This window comes from Carex rostrata, chromosome 20, assembly GCF_964058835.1.
Source record: "Carex rostrata chromosome 20, lpCarRost1.2, whole genome shotgun sequence".
Lineage (NCBI taxonomy): Eukaryota > Viridiplantae > Streptophyta > Magnoliopsida > Poales > Cyperaceae > Carex > Carex rostrata.
In genome coordinates this window covers 2,419,518-2,435,515 of record NC_135937.1, presented here as the reverse complement: position 1 = coordinate 2,435,515, position 15,998 = coordinate 2,419,518, and the positions used below count along the sequence as shown (strand labels likewise).

At 34.3% G+C, this 15,998-nt stretch overlaps 2 protein-coding genes, 1 long non-coding RNA gene and 1 other non-coding gene across 4 annotated transcripts; all 4 read left to right on the top strand.

Annotated features, from left to right (window-relative positions):
* The first annotated feature begins 3,566 nt into the window (after nucleotides 1-3,566).
* Nucleotides 3,567-5,025, top strand: LOC144572394 (thymocyte nuclear-like protein). Its single transcript, XM_078321956.1, has 2 exons — nucleotides 3,567-3,955; nucleotides 4,468-5,025. The coding sequence occupies exons 1-2, from the start codon at nucleotides 3,612-3,614 to the stop codon at nucleotides 4,715-4,717; spliced, it is 594 nt and encodes a 197-aa protein (XP_078178082.1). The 5' UTR covers nucleotides 3,567-3,611; the 3' UTR covers nucleotides 4,718-5,025.
* Nucleotides 5,026-5,123: 98 nt separating this feature from the next.
* LOC144572395 (uncharacterized) lies at nucleotides 5,124-7,317 on the top strand. The gene is made up of 3 exons (XR_013517720.1): nucleotides 5,124-5,336; nucleotides 6,467-6,628; nucleotides 7,185-7,317. It is a non-coding gene; the product is annotated as an uncharacterized LOC144572395 (long non-coding RNA).
* A 1,953-nt stretch (nucleotides 7,318-9,270) lies between these two features.
* Nucleotides 9,271-12,246, top strand: LOC144572081 (uncharacterized). The gene is made up of 3 exons (XM_078321481.1): nucleotides 9,271-9,589; nucleotides 9,968-11,703; nucleotides 12,016-12,246. Exons 1-3 carry the CDS (start codon nucleotides 9,481-9,483, stop codon nucleotides 12,088-12,090), a joined length of 1,920 nt encoding a protein of 639 aa, XP_078177607.1. The 5' UTR covers nucleotides 9,271-9,480; the 3' UTR covers nucleotides 12,091-12,246.
* Nucleotides 12,247-15,462: 3,216 nt separating this feature from the next.
* TRNAT-AGU (transfer RNA threonine (anticodon AGU)) lies at nucleotides 15,463-15,536 on the top strand. The gene has a single exon. It is a non-coding gene; the product is annotated as a tRNA-Thr (tRNA).
* Nucleotides 15,537-15,998: the final 462 nt, after the last annotated feature.

Below are 15,998 nucleotides of genomic sequence, written 5' to 3'. Positions count from 1 at the left end.
AACAATGATTTTGTAGCTATATAAAATAGTAAAAGTTCTACAAAAAAACTAAAATTGATCTCTAAGTACATTTTAATATGGATATATATTGAACGGTTTGAATTGATTTTTTACACTTTAGAAACAAAGTAAAAAATTTGAGAAATAATTAGAACAAAAAATAATAAAAATAATAAGGTATTTTAACCCCAGTATTATCTCTCTGCTATGTTCCACAACCAAACAATTCATTCACATTGTATTATCTAGTCGTTCAAAATTACCAAGCGAGTAATACCTCTGAGCATTTTCAGCATTTTATATTGAATTCGTCTATCTTAAGAATGCACCACATCATTCTATCTTATCAATTATCATTGTATATCGTACAGAAATTTTATTTATATAGACTTTATATTTGATGAAATAAAAATTATCCGTGACGTGTTGTTTGATAGTGGAAATATTTATAACGAAATTTCTCGGGACAAATAATATAAATCCCCACAAACTGAACCAGATTGATTCATTCGTATAATTTGTTTTTTAAGTAGAAATGTAGGAGTCATGCTCTTAAATTCCATTAATAAAAGATACAAAATGTGTCAATTGTCTATACAGGAATTCATTCGTATAATTGGTAGGATTGATTTTGCAAACGCATTAAATGACTATTAGCTCTACATAAAATCTGAATTTATATTGTCTAAAGTAAAAGTGAGGGTATTGTGTATACCGTATATTGGTTTATAATATAAATCAATATATTTATATTTAAAATTTAAATAATTAATTTGAATAGTTGAACATAATCTCTATATAAAAATTTACTTAAAAACTAAATTTTATATTTTCTAAAAAAAGTTCAATAAGTGGATAATTATTACTTGATTTTTGAATGATCTAGAATATTAGATCAAATGTTATTCTACTTATCTTAAAGAAAAGTAAAAACATTCTAAAAAAAAGTAAAACTCGACCTACAAGTACATGTTTACGTTGAACTGTTCAGAACGACTATTTGAATTCTAAACATATATGAGAAAGCACAATAGCACAGTTGGTTAGGAAAAAAAAAATTTAAGGACTTTGATTACTCAAAAATTAAAAGTTCGAGCCTCTCATATGACTTGGCAGTCTTCGTGAAGATTTAATTTTTTTTTAAAAGAGCAGGGTTAAAATGCACTAGTGCCTCCAACCATATCCCACATTTTTATCTCTGTTCTTAAAATTCAAATAGTTGATCCAAACCACTCAATATAATCTTCATATTAAAATGTGTTTAGATGCCAAATTTTATACTTTTTTGGAAAAAAATTACTATTTTTTTAGATAGGTACATAATTGCTGCTTCTCGACCATTCATAAATAATGATTATGTACCTATCTAAAAAAATAGAAAATAATTTTCAAAAAATATATAATTTGGCCTCTAAGCACATTTTAATATAAATATCAAATTGAGCGATTCAGATCGACTGTTTGAACTTTGAAAACGAAGATAGATATGTTGTTCTAGCAATAATCTTTTTAGTCTATTTGACTAATTTGCAAAAACATACAACTATTGAATTTTACGATTTCTTCTATTTTAGAATTATGCAGGTTTAAGTCAAATGGAATTGCAATATGAAATACTTGAACTGAAGAAATCATGAAGACTTATCAAGAATGTAAATTGTAAAATCTAAACTTGGTAAAGTGTTTTGATGTTGTTACAACAGGATAAAAACGTTGGTAATGTTTGTAAAACGTTATAACGATTACACCTTAAGAAAACGCTATGAAACAACTTGATCAAAGACAAAGGAATCAAAAAAATATGCTGTAACGTTTTAAAAAGTTACAACGTTTTCTGTAACGTTTTAGAAATTATGCTGTAACGTTTTAAAAAGTTACAACGTTTCCTGTAACGTTTTAGAAATTGTGCTGTAACATTTTAAAAAGTTATAACATTTTCTGTAACGTTTTAAAACGTTATGTAACGTTTTAATTAAATTCAGCCTTCAAACAATTCCTGTTTTTGATCAAGATTTTACAGAACAAAACGTTATGTAACGTTTTACAACCGTTGTAACGTTTTGGATCGATTAGCTGAGCTGTCAGAAAATTGAAAACCTAAAATCGCATTATAAGATAAAACATTGTAACGTTTTTAGAAAACATTGTAACGTTTTAGCTCAATTTGCTCTTTCTGGAGCTGTCTCTATAAATAGAGCAGTGGGGTCTCTTCCCCACTTAACCTAGCCGTCCCTAAACTTCAAAAGAGGCGATTTTCTAAGAGTTTGGTTCCACCATTGTTGATTGAGCTTAAAACTTCAATATCTCTCAATCAATCTCAAACAACCTCAAACCCACTTCACTAATATCTAATTAGATTAGGTTAGAGTGATCTATTGAATGTTTCTCTTGTTCTTGAGTAGCTTGTGTGACTTCCCTTGGTTGTAAGGGCTCGCCGGCGCTCATCTCTCGTTGGCCGTGACTTCCCATTTTGTAAGGGCTCACGATTCACAATTGTAATCCTTTCATATTGGGTAATAGAAAGGTGCACCTAGAAAGAGGTTGCGACGCTCCGGAGACGTAGGCCTTTGTTTTGTCGAACTCCGTTATCATCCCGCGTGTCAATTTCTCTAAACTTATCTCTTTTACTTTTAATTGCATTTATTTTCAGTTTTTTTGAGCTAATTAGCGGTGCCCCTAAGTACAACAAGATATGTGAATATGATTGGAATACAAAACTACTAGTGTATTTTAACCTTACCCTCTTGAAAACACTCTTGAAAATAGATATATTGCTTTAAAGTACGGACTAAATATGCATAATACTGTAGTATCAATCTCTTAGGGTGTGCTTCAGAAGAAGAGAGATGAGAGAATGGGTGACCGGATTGCCTGAATGGTGTTTACTTGCTCTATAATCTAAATTTTTTAAGATGAGCCAAGAAAAAAGAAGGAGAAAAAAGAGAAACCAAGACACAAAACTACATAGAGTTCCCCTCTAATATCTATCATTGATTTGAAAGATAGCACCCCGCCTTACTTTTTCCATCCCCTTCATTCTCTTCCTTTCCATTGGAGTTTGCGGAGCACATCTTCAGACTATGCTCCATAAAAGAGTTGCTCAGAGGAAGAGGACAAGAGACGAAGGAAGGAACACGAGTCTGGTTTACTCTCTCTACATCCCAAATTGGGGGAATGGATTTCAGAATTTTTGTATGTGGAGTTCCCTTTGACAAAGTGCCGCTTCCCTTCCTTTCCTCTCCGATCTCCTCGCTTTTGGAGCAAGTGAATGTCGTAGGCAGCTTCGGTCTAAGCACGTGTTACCTTCCTTCTCTTTAATGAAAAAATTATCTCTCCGAAGCACACCTTTAGGCCCTGTTTGGCCGCATTACGGTTCTTGTGAAACAAAAAAAATTCAACTCTTATTCTTTTCAGTTCAATTCCTATGTCCATACCCATTCCCAATTGGATGCTGAAGCCTTCAAGGTAACTTAAAATTAAAATTATTTATTATTTTGTTATTTAAATTTACTCACTCCGAATTATCACACTCAAAAACTTGGGTTTGCGTGGGGAGGATACGGACTCAGAACTTCTTTGCGATGCGACCTAACCTGATAGATGCGATTTAGATGTTTTCCCTTGGCCTGACTGCGACCGCTTTCGTTAAGATTCCTGCCAAACCCCCTTTCCCTCCAATTCACTCATCTTCCCGCCTTCTCACATCCCAAGTGAGGAGTAAACCAATGGCGAAAGGCAAGAAGAGCTATTGGCTACTGAAGACTGAACCGAGCGAGTGGTCCTGGGACGACCAGCGCGCCAACGGAGGCGTCTCGCAGTGGGACGGCGTGCGGAACCGCCAGGCGATGAACAACCTTAAGTCCATGCGCCCCGGCGAACTCTGCTTCTTCTACCACTCCGGCTCTGGCGCCGCCTCCCGCTGCATCGTTGGTGTTGTGCGGGTCACCAAACCGTGGTGAGTTTAGAGTGCTTTGGGAATAGTCAAGTGTAGCAGGTTGTTGCTTCCGTTAGTTTACAGATGGTTGGGAGGTTTCACAGTTTGGAATTTCGAATATTACAGGATAAACTGTGTGAAATTGCACCTGGCATCTTCTTCGAGAAATGAGAGTTGTTAGTGTATCTCTAATCCCATGGGATGATGGGAACCAATGTTTCTTCATTGCTTTTTACATATAGCGCTCCTTTATTTATTTTTAATAAATAAGAAATTGCTGGAGGTTTTAGAATTTCGTACTGATCTAATACACTGTTAAAATGATTTGATCTCTACAACTTAGTAGAGGTTGAATTAAATTGCACTTATGTTTGAGAAGAATTAATGATATCAGAATCTGTGGTAAGAGAACACTTAAACAGACAAGAGAATAGAATGGAACAGAAGAAGAAGGGAAGACTAGGATTTTTAAAGACTATATTACTCCTGACAACTACAGCTAACAGTTTAAGTCCATGTTGTACACATGACAGGTACTTAATTGGAGATGGGGATATTGATGGAGCGGTGGATGTGCAGGAGGTCGGGGAAATGAAGCAGCATGTTGAGCTAAAGGAGATAAAGAAAGCGGCAGAGAAAGAGGGGGAATTCAAGGGATTTGCACTGCTTAAGCAGCCAAGGCTCTCTGTTGTGCCGGTTTCTGATTGGGTCTGGGAGCGGCTCTGTGATATGGGTGGTGGATTTTCTAGAGGCGATGAACACAGTGATTCTAAGGAAGAGTGACCGTGTTTTCTTGTTGTCTTCTCTATTTTGTTATATTGTGAAAAGTTTTTATTTTTTATGAACCAGACAGCTAAAGGTGCTGCAAGTCTTACAACAGCTAACTCAATTTCAATGGTTCAAGATTTTGTAGTTTTCAAATTCTGTTGTAAAAATTCTACTATTTGAGAGAAAGAAGAGAGTATGAGTAGTTTTATTTGGAAACTTTGATGGGTGGCATTGGCATGTCAGTTAGTCTAAGGAGATATGTAGAGGTTATTTTGCTGGCAATTGCTGTAGTTAATGCATTTTCACTCTTACCTTCCAGTTTATTTTTGGCTCACTGTTAAGCTCTTTTGTACTTCATATTTATTATTAGATTTTAATTTACCATCAGGCAGATCAGGACATAGCTTCCGTCAATCCAACCTTTTTATATACAAGATCTAACTTGTGCTATAAATGTATCTTATTTGAGGGTTAGAATGGTAAATTTTTCAACTGAAATTGAATGGCATCAGTCTGTTCTGTCAAAATTCAGTTGAATTTCATCAGGTTCATGAAATTCGATGTTTTTATTAAAATTGTTGGCAGGGATTTGATTGCACCTGCTGTGACCTACTGAATCTACCAATTAAACGAGGTGCGTTTTCAACATATTTTTTAACATCTTTCTTTTTTATTTTTAGTTGTTGAGTAGAACTTGGTAATTACCTGAAATTGGACCTTGCCATGCTACTGTCTTGAGCACACTTGTGGGAGTGGAGGAAATTTTTTATCAAACTTGGCCTTAATTGCACACCTAAAAGAATGCTGGTACTAAATTGCATGTATTGGGAGATATTTCAATCATTATCAGAACAGTCGACGTTACAGATTAATTGAAAGAAGTTTACTTGATTAAACTCTGCACTGCTCAGTTAGCCCACAACTAGCCCTATCAGCCTCCCCTTCTCTCATTGGTACAATTAATCCCAAAATAGACCCTGGAATGAACGCATAAACATTGGTTGTTTTTCTGGCTAACATAGTGGCAGTATTGTACTCCCAGTATATACTCCTACATGTGCCTTTCATTTGTACGCAAACTTCTTGTTGTTTGTGCAGGTTGGCAAGGAAAATGCCAATCCCAGGTTGTAGGCTTCCTATTTTTAACAAAAAAATAAATAAAAATTCGTAAAATTTAAAAACAGATGATAACATGGATTAAAATTGTAAGGGAACATTGAAACATGTATATTGCTAGAAGACATTAATTTGAATAAAACTAGGGTGTTCTTAAGCTCACCAAGGTTTTTGGTGAGCTTAACTCCAAAATATATTATATTGGTTTCAAACGGCAAATCCAAGCCTTTGAAATCCATCTACATCACAATTGATGAATTTACATGCAAAGATTTTAAGTTTTCAGATTATTTTAGTATAAAGTCAAGCGGTTAAAATTATAATTTTTATAAATTAATTTGAGTGCATTTATTTTTTAAACATTTTTTGACCACTTGACTTCATACAAAATTAATTCAAAATTCTAAAAACTTTATATGTAAATTCATCACTCGTGAAGTAAATCGGTTTCAACGGTTTGGATTTGAAGCCAATTTAATAGATTTTGGAGTTAAGCTCACTAAAAACTTTGGTGAGCTTAAGAACACCTTTGTTCACCTCCATTAATTTTGTGGAATGGCTAACCCAAACTTTAGGGGTGGCTGGCTTTTCTTTATACGCTTATGCAGTGACCAATTAACAAGCATTTTTTGAAACAATTTTGTGCAGATCCCCACCTTGCACTGAGCTGTTGATCAGGGTTCGAATAAAAGCGGTTGTGGTTGGGATCCCAAACCCAATAATTTGCTCTAAAGGGGTCAAGAGGCTTCAACTAGACAGGATTGAATGCATTTTTATCCATCGGTTGCTTACTGGGAAGCCATCTCTCAGGTACGTTGTTTTCTTTGTTGGAGTAGAACTAAGGTGTTCTTAAGCTCACCAAAGTGTTTGGTGAGCTTAACTCCATAATCTATTAAAGGGATCTTGCAAATATTGTTCAAAATTATGTCAAAAACAAGTGACCAAATTTCCCAATTTCCCCATTTGTATTGATCTAACTAAATCATCATAAGCCAATTTTATTAATAAAGTTCTTGCAAACAGTACAATACAATTCTCTATATTTGCAAAGTGGTACAACACTCTTTGTAATAGAAGGTATCACCCTGTTTTATTGGTTATTTCAAGATTAAATCAAGCCATTTAAAGAGTTCAATTTAAACAATACAAGTAAAGGGGATCTAACCAAGTGAGTTAAACAATCAAGGATCTGAGAATAAATAATCATTGAAGATAAAAGCAGCAGATTATATCTTATTAATTCAGACAAAATTGCATATTATATTTTTCCATCAAACTAGTATTAGAACCGGATAGAAATAGCAAGTACTTCTAAAATGTATGTGTTGTTAGTCAGAAGCCTAAATTTTTTGAGTTTTTTATTCAGTCTGGAAAATTTCCCAAGTACCCAGCAAAATCATATAATATCATGGACGATCTACTTTATGTTAAGCTAAGCCGCAAGCCTGTAACTGTGGGGATTTTGGTGTTACTATGAGCCTTTCGAGGAACTTTTATGAGGATGATTTGATAAATACGGTACTTACGGAGGTTTTATCAGTTTGGAGGTTCGGAGAAGAGCATTCAGGTTTGGAACTAGGCTTGAACTATCTGAGATTGCAATATTTTTTTTGTCTAGGGTCATTAATGGAAGTGTTGGTGGAAGTGTATTTTTGTTAGATATTATTTGAGCAGTCTGGAAAATAATGTCCCCCTTGTTTTGCTTTATAATGATCACCATATATGTATATATTTTTTATGCTTTAATGTATTTTTACTCATTGTTATTCTGTAAATCTTAATTTTATAAGTTTTAAAGCTCGTTGTAGTTGCAAGACATGTTTTACAAGAAAATTTTTCTTATCATGCACTCTCTTACCTACGTTGTGTGGACTCCATTAACACAAAGGCCCAAAGTCTCTGCTATTAATAGTTCCTTTCCTAGCAAAACATTATTATAAAGGAGCAATCGTAATAGTTCTGATCCTAATGTTTTAGCTACTAATAATTGAAAACAATATACTCACGAATGATCTAGTATAAAATTAAGTGTAAAAATATGATAAGAAATTAATGCATTACCATTTCTAAAATATTGAATTGTGAAATTTTGCTACTTTTTATTTCGAGAAAGTCCCATGATTTATTAGATTTGTAAATCTTCAGTATATTTTTATTTTTTGTTAGATACGAAGCATCATAAATTCATAACAGATTATTTCGAAAGCAATCAGCCATTAATATCAACCCCAAAACTGCACAGGTGAAAGTCTAAATCAATCAAAGTGATTCCTTTGTTCAGTTGAGGGCACCAATAAGAAAAAAGTTGTTTAAATTAGAAACAGATAATATGGATTGTCAGTTGTCTAAAACAAGGAAAACACAAATTTTAGGTTTAGTCGCAAAAATTAATGTAGAAATATAATTTCATCAAAATAATTGATATCGTCTCAAGGAAGCTACTTCTCCTAATCGTTCTTACGTCCATTAGTAAGAAAAAAAAAGAATCAATATTGTTGTATTGTAGTGCGTGTTAAGATGATCTCAAGTGTTCTCCTTGTATTGATTAAAAAAAAGGGGGAATTTCACGTATACCCCTCAAAAACTTCAAAATTACATATTTTCTCCTCTAAAGTTTGAAATTACGTATTTCCTCTCTAAACTTTAAATACTCACAAATTTACCCATTTTATTGTCTTTTATATTAAAACTCATTCTAAATTTATAAAATACTCATTTTACCCTTTATTAAAAGCATATGAAGCTCATCAAACTCAAATTTGAATTTGAACAATTTTTCTACTGTCCACACTACTTTTAAATATGCGTGCGCAAGATCAGCATGAATCTTGATGCGAACACACACGTATATTGAATCGACGTGCACAGATCTTAATGCGATGCGCATGAATCAATATTGCTTTAAGATCTGTGCATACGAGATCAGCACGAATATTGAAGCACTATGCACATATCTTAATGCAATGCACGTGGATCGAACGGTAGAGAAACCCTTTAGATTTGAATTTGAGTTTGATGGGCTTTATATGCTTTTAATAAAGGGTAAAATGGGTATTTTAAAATTTTGGAATGAGTTTTAATATAAAATACAATAAAATGGGTAAATTTGTGAGCTTTTGAAGTTTAGAGGGGGAAATACGTAATTTCAAACTTTAGAGGGGAAATATGTAATTTTGAAGTTCTTGAGGGGTATATGTGAAATTCCCCCTAAAAAATGGGTTTTGGCCTTTTGGGACTTGGGGGGGCGGGGGGCTGTATTGAACAGAATCTAGGACTTAGGTACCTTTCTGAAATTTTTTATACAAATATGTTAAAATATTAGGGATATGTTGCAAAAGATCCAAATTACATTTCCTGGTCAACGAATAGAGTACACGGAACAAGCGAAGACATACGCGAGAGCAATTTCTTATTCCGAACACTGCAACGGTCGGAAAATAAACGGTTAGATTGGAGCAGCTTTTCCAATCTTGATCATTAACGTCTCTTTTTTCTCCGTTGAATTTAAATTTCGGCTATAAAGCGCCTCATTTAGCCGTTACAACTCGGTCCAAAATCAGATGATATCTGAGTTACTTCAGTTTCAAAATCTCTAATATTCAACAAGATCTCATCTTCTTTTTCTTTCCATATCGCTCCCCGAAAATCTGACAAAACAATCGATGGAAAATTTCTCAAGATCTCCTTCTCTGATTCAAGCACGGAGTGCAAGTCCTCTCCAAAAAAGGATAGATCTGAGCTCACCTACGCCCAAATTCTCCTCTCCATCAGGTAAATATAAAATTTATTTTCCAGTCAAGTGCCGCAGTTTACCAAAACAGGAATTTTGGAAAACTTAATATTTTGGGTAGTTTCAGGTAATTTATTTACATTTTCGGGCTGCTATATGATATATTTTTTTTAAAGTCTAAGCTCTGATCTGTTGTATTAGTTCTGTAATTCCATAAGATTTTCTTTTTCTTCGTTGAACATGCTCGAATTTCGAATTTTGTTTGTCTCGAATCCAATTTATTTGGAAATTTATTTGGGGCATATACCGTAGGTGGGAGTCTATACCCGTCAAAATTTATTTGGAAATTGTTAATAATTATTCGTTATCAGTCAATTTTTTAATGAAAGATCTAACTCTTCTTCTCTTTTTTTTTTCAGATTTTTGCAAGAAAAACTTTGAATTGAAGAATTTTTCTGTTGAGAAGGAGAACGAACAGGATCCAGCCGCTCCCAAACCCATTAAAGGTAGATCTCCAGTGATGACGTCATCACCAAAGGGACCTCCATTCCAGAAGAACTTCATGGCATCCACCATCTCAGCCTCCTCCAAAGCCGTGGGTTCTTCTTGTCAGAGGAAGCGGGTCCTCGGTGAGCGAAATGACATGGTCAGATCCTCATACACCTCACCTCAGACTGAAACGATTGCTGGAACCGCTGTCAGGTTCCCACTCCCCTCGACTCAAGTCGGGGAAACCACCGGCTGCACCGACAAATTGTCCTTCGCTTCACCCCAAATCAAGGAGATACCTTCTCTATCTGAGCATAGTCCAGCAAAGGGAGGCTTTCCTTGGGTTAGACCCGAAACTGTAACTCAACCCAATCCGTTACAATCTGATCCTTTTCCTCCTTACGACCCAAAGGTGAATTACCTCTCGCCGAGGCCACAGTTTTTGCGCTATAAGCCAAAACCCCAAGCTGACCTATGCGGAAATGAGCTCGATTCGCTTGAAATGAATTCTGATCCAAGAAGTCTCGAGGAAAGCTTCTCCTCGGAGTGCTCTGACGATTCCATTTCGGTACAGACAGAGGAGGAAGACAACCTATCTGAAGAGGCTACTTTACCACAAATAGAATTGCAGCCAAGTCGAGTTACAAACAAATTGAGGGCAAATCTGAAGATTGGACATTTGTTGCTGGTTTTGTTGATTGGTTTCAATTTCCTTCCCTTGTCAGACTCACCCATGACTGCCTCATATTCAAACCCCAAATTTGCTAGTTTTCATACTAGGCTACTGGAGGTCTCAAGTAAGGTGAATGGCTGGTTGCCGGACTGTTTCTCATATCTGTTTGCAAGGGAAGCTTCTTTTTCAAGAGAGATGAATACTTTTGTCTTGGCAAACTTAACTTGTGTGGTGGATGACAAGGAAAGCAGTACCTCTGAGGAGTACAAAATGGAGACAGTTAGTGAAGAAGAGGAGACAAAAGCCGACTTTGAAATGGTACAGAGAGAAAATGAGGTGTTAGAGGTACAAACCCGGTATGAGATTGGGAACATAGAAGAGGAAGAAGAAAAAGAAATTGAGGCAGATGCGGGTTCCATATTAGAGCAACAACACATGGCAACATCCTCTACCATATCCAATAAGAAAGAAGACCCACAACTCCAGTTAGAGAAATCTGAACCTGAGAAACCAAAGAACGCAGAACCTGAGTTAGTAGAAAACCAACAAGTCAAAGACCCAGAGCCCATCATGACAGAAAATCCAGAACCCAAATTGTCAGAATCCGAATCCATCATGACAGAAAATCCAGAACCCAAATTGTCAGAAACCGAATCTAATAACCTGTTTGATGAAGGGCTGATCAATATTTCGCAAAGAGCAGCACAAGGAATGGCAGCTGCATTATTATTGTCTCTAGTCACGGCAGTTGTGGCCATGGCCTTTGCCAAGAAAAAACAAAATCAGATTTTGGATTTTGGCTTAACCCAAGGAGATAAAATACAGAATTCAACTCTGGACGAGATCAGTAGCTGCAGTATTGAAGTCGATAAAGATGGGGGCACTTATACCAGCACACCAGGCCAAAGGCAAAGGCAGTCTAGGAGGGAGTCTGATGCTTCCTCATGCTCTTACGGGAGTTATGTGAGTTTTGAGAAAGTCTCTTCCAAGAAAGTAAGCATATTTAATTGATAATGGTGTGCCTCAGTATTTGTACCGGTACCTAGAACATGTTTGTTTGGCCAAATGTTGCGGTGAGTTTGCATTTTTTTTTTTTCCAAGACAAACAAAGGCCTATATCCATACTGAGTTACCTCTTTGTTTAGTAAAGAAAAGATGTACCAGGACTATCTTCCTAACAGGTCTAATTTAAAAATATGAAAAGAAATACCAGTACCATCTTTGTTTGGTAACCGAATAAAAACTGAACTTGGGCTAACTATTCAATTATATATATATTTTTTTTATAAATTTCTGTTATTGTAGGGAAATAGGGAAGGAGAAGAAATGACACCGGTCCGGCGGTCGAGTAGGTTGAGAAGCCTCACTATTTCTTGTTAGGAAAGAAAAGAAATTGAATGTTTGAATTTCTTTTCTCTTATATCTTTTAGTAGCTTTGTCAGATTGCTAGTTGAAATTTAGGCTCTAATTCTAACTTTGTTGTTTAATTTGGTTTGTTTGGTTGTTGGTATAATTTGGACTAATAGCAGTTGGATAAACAGCCTTTTGTTGTTTAATTTGTTGCTTAAGAGAGTCATGAATGGATATACTGGGTCTATTATGTGGCTTATTTTAGCTTTTAATTTCTTTGATGAAATTCGCTTCAGAAAAAGTGCTTATCGCTTGATTTTGGGCGGGTAAACATATGTGGTTATTTTTCTAATTTTTGAATTTGAACTTATCCAATATAAATTCAGGTCATTATCCAAACATTTTGCATGTATGATTTAAGTGAGAGTTAGAGGTGCTATCGGGTCGGGTCGGATCCGGGTACTATTATATTTGGACCCGGACCCTAAAAGTGTTCGGGTCCAAATTTCGATCCATATACTTATTTGTTTCAAATCGGGTCGGGTCCGGATCCGGATACCTATATACCCGTAGATATTTCGGGTCCAGTCTTTCGGTTCCGGGTAGATAGATACCCGTAACTTGTTTGTGGATTATCGGGTCCGGTTCGGATACGAGACGGTTTCGGATCCAGAGCGGGTATAGGTCACAACTCCAAAGTATTCGAGAAATTATTTACATTTAAATATAATTATAATTTCTTAAACATCTCATATAATAAATCATTACAATATAAATTAAAAACTACTGCAAAATAAAAATTATACTATTAATCATGTTTATAAATAATAAAATATATCATTCTACATAGCAAAATAAAAATAATAACTCTAAATTATTAGTTGGTTGTTGGTTGTTTGGAGTACTCATGATGTAACAAAAAATATTGAATTCAGTTTTTTGTTAATAGCTTTTGAATTCAGGAGGATGGAAGAGATATAATTTTTAGAAAGTAAAATATTAGAGATGATGATTTCCTTTTCTATAATTCAAAAAAATCTATGAATTGAATGTAATAGAAGAAAAAAGGTATAAAATAAGCTGGTTATGGGAGAATAAATTTGACAATCATGTGTCATGTGTCACATGTGTATAATATAGAACAAAAATTAAAGGGCATAATTAAAGGACTAGTTAAGGATGTAATTAAATGGTAGTGTAAAACAGTAGCATAAATTTGGTTAAGTTTTATCAAATTATAGCTCAGCTGAAATATATTATCTAACACAAAAACTTGATGCAGAGTTATTAGTATATATTTTATCGGGTATTTATACGGGTATCGGGTCGGGTCCGGTTATGGGTCGGATAATTAAATGATACCCATATCCTACCCATTATAGTATCGGTTCCGGTTCGGATCCGGGTCGGATATTAAATTATTAATTTTGTACCCATACCCATAATTTAATCGGTTATATTTTTTAAACCATACCCTATCCAAATTAATCGGATCCGGGTCGGTTCCGGGTCGGATCCGGTTCGGTTCCGGATTGGATCCGGGTAATCGGGTAAAAGTAGCACCTCTAGTGAGAGTACACAGAATTAGGAAGTTCGGTCTGCTCGAACAGTTCGGAATTATTTTTGAATTTGACCTACTTAAATCCTTTTTTTTTTTTTTCCTTTTTGAAAATTGTTCATTACAATTTGTATTAATCAAAATGATATTAATCAACAGTGGGCTACAAGCAAAACAAGTAATGAATAGTTGTTACACCTAAAAATATCTTTTAATCTTTATTGTATCAATTTTTTTGGAGCATTAATCTAGGGAATTCTCTGAAATCAAACAGACCTGCATTACTGGAGTTGTGTTCACATTCTGTTATAAATTCATATTATTTGAATTTATGGTAATTTTTCATTGTATAGTTTATAATGACAGCCAGGCCCAGGAGGTGGAAGGAGGGATGAATCGGGAAAGTGTTGAGCTTCAATGATCGGATATGATCTAATTAGAATGAAAATTTATTGATATTTAATAAAATTTATATTTGCGGATTCATATCTTAAAAACAGCTGGACAATCGATCGATTGGGTATAAAATTAAATGAACCAATCCATTCAAATAAAAATATCCAATACAAAAATCACAAAAATATCATGATGTCAACAATTTGCAAAAACACAACCAAAAAAGAAAAAGAAAACCTGCAACTTGCTTCAAAATTCAAATCAATTTAAGTTATTACGATTTCGGTTAGATTCTGTACATAAAAAACTTGATTTTTGTATCAACCTTTTTTAAAAGCGCAAGAAGGGGAAGGAGTGGGGAAAAAAAATCCTCGTCAATTTTTGTTTGTATCATGACAACAATTTATTGTGAAAGAAACGAATGACAAAATTACAAGAAGGAGAAAAGATCAAAATAAGTGTAACAAATATGTTTCCTTTTAGAAAAAAAAAAAAAAAAAACTATAGGACACCGTATCAGTCCTATACTTTTAAGTTACTCTGGTAACAAAAATAACCAGCACAAATAATATTTTATTATTTTTTACATAAAGAAAATAAAAAGTTCAATATTGAAAATAAATTATAAATAGAAGTGTCTTTCAAGTTTCAACGAAATAAATAAATAATAAATGATCTCCTCTTACCTGGTGCGGCTAGGATTTATGTTTCACTATGCTTCCGTATTCAATTTAGATTTTATAGATCCAAAAACTCCGTATGAACATTTTTTTTGCGCATCATTCAAGCATTATTAAAGAACAAACCAGGGACGGAACTAGAAAATTTAAATAGGGGGGCTAATTTATAAAATGTAATATATGGAAAAAAAAAAATGTGACTAGTGGGAATTGAACCCATGACCTCCCATATAACAACTAGAACTCAAACCACTAGACTACCAACAAGCATTTGTTATTTTATGAGGAGTGCTAGAATATATAAAAGTTCCAAAAAATCAAAAGTTTAACTAAAGTTTAATATACATAATTAAGAATTTTAAAATCATGAGGTGGCTTAGCACCCCTGATCAATACATAAATCCGCCCCTGAAACAAACAACTTATGTATCATTGTTTTGTTTTCCATTATTATTTATTACAACCGCAAGCTTAGTGAAGTGGTCTGAATTCCATCTTTCCATTGAGGTGTACCGGGATCTTTTAATTAAAAAAACCAACCATTGAAACTTCTACGTTTTTAGGGACCAGTTTTTTTTTTTTTTTTTTTTTTAAAAGTTAAAAGAAGCTATCAATACAGACGCAAAAAGTATTTTATATTGGACTAAGTTTGTTCGGAAAGACACCATGAGCACTATAGGTTAAAACTTAAAAGAAACATCTAACAGTAAGGGAGAATTATAATGTGAAATAATTTAAAATAGAAAAACGAAAACATAGAACCAACTAGCTCTCGTAGCTCAGTTGGTTAGAGCACCCGTTTAGTAAGCGGGAGGTCTTGAGTTCGACTCTCAACGAAAGCAATACTTTTTGTTGAGCAACCATTTCAATTTTCTTCTTATGCGTGTTTTCTCCTAAACTTGTCTCCGTGTTGAAAATGGATCAAAATCTGCTGTTATTCTCAAATAGTATATCCCTGTTTTTTAAAATCTAGCTCAAATAGTATATCCCTGTTTTTTAAAATCTAGGCATCGAATTGTTTCGAGATGTGTGCACAAGAAAGTTATAAAAAAAGATGCTTTGAGATTCGTTCTCGAAAAAAATTAAACGGTTGAATTCAAAAAAACAAGGATAGCAAAGTTACTGATCACAAAAAGAGAATAATAACAAATTTGAATCCGTTGAAAATAAAGAGACATGCGTACAATATATAGAGACAGAGTCCCGATTTTTTTATAAATACCCAAAAAAAATATAAAATTACGAAATCTACTCACTGTCTGATTGAAATTCGAAAAATACCCAATCTGGTTAACCAATAACCG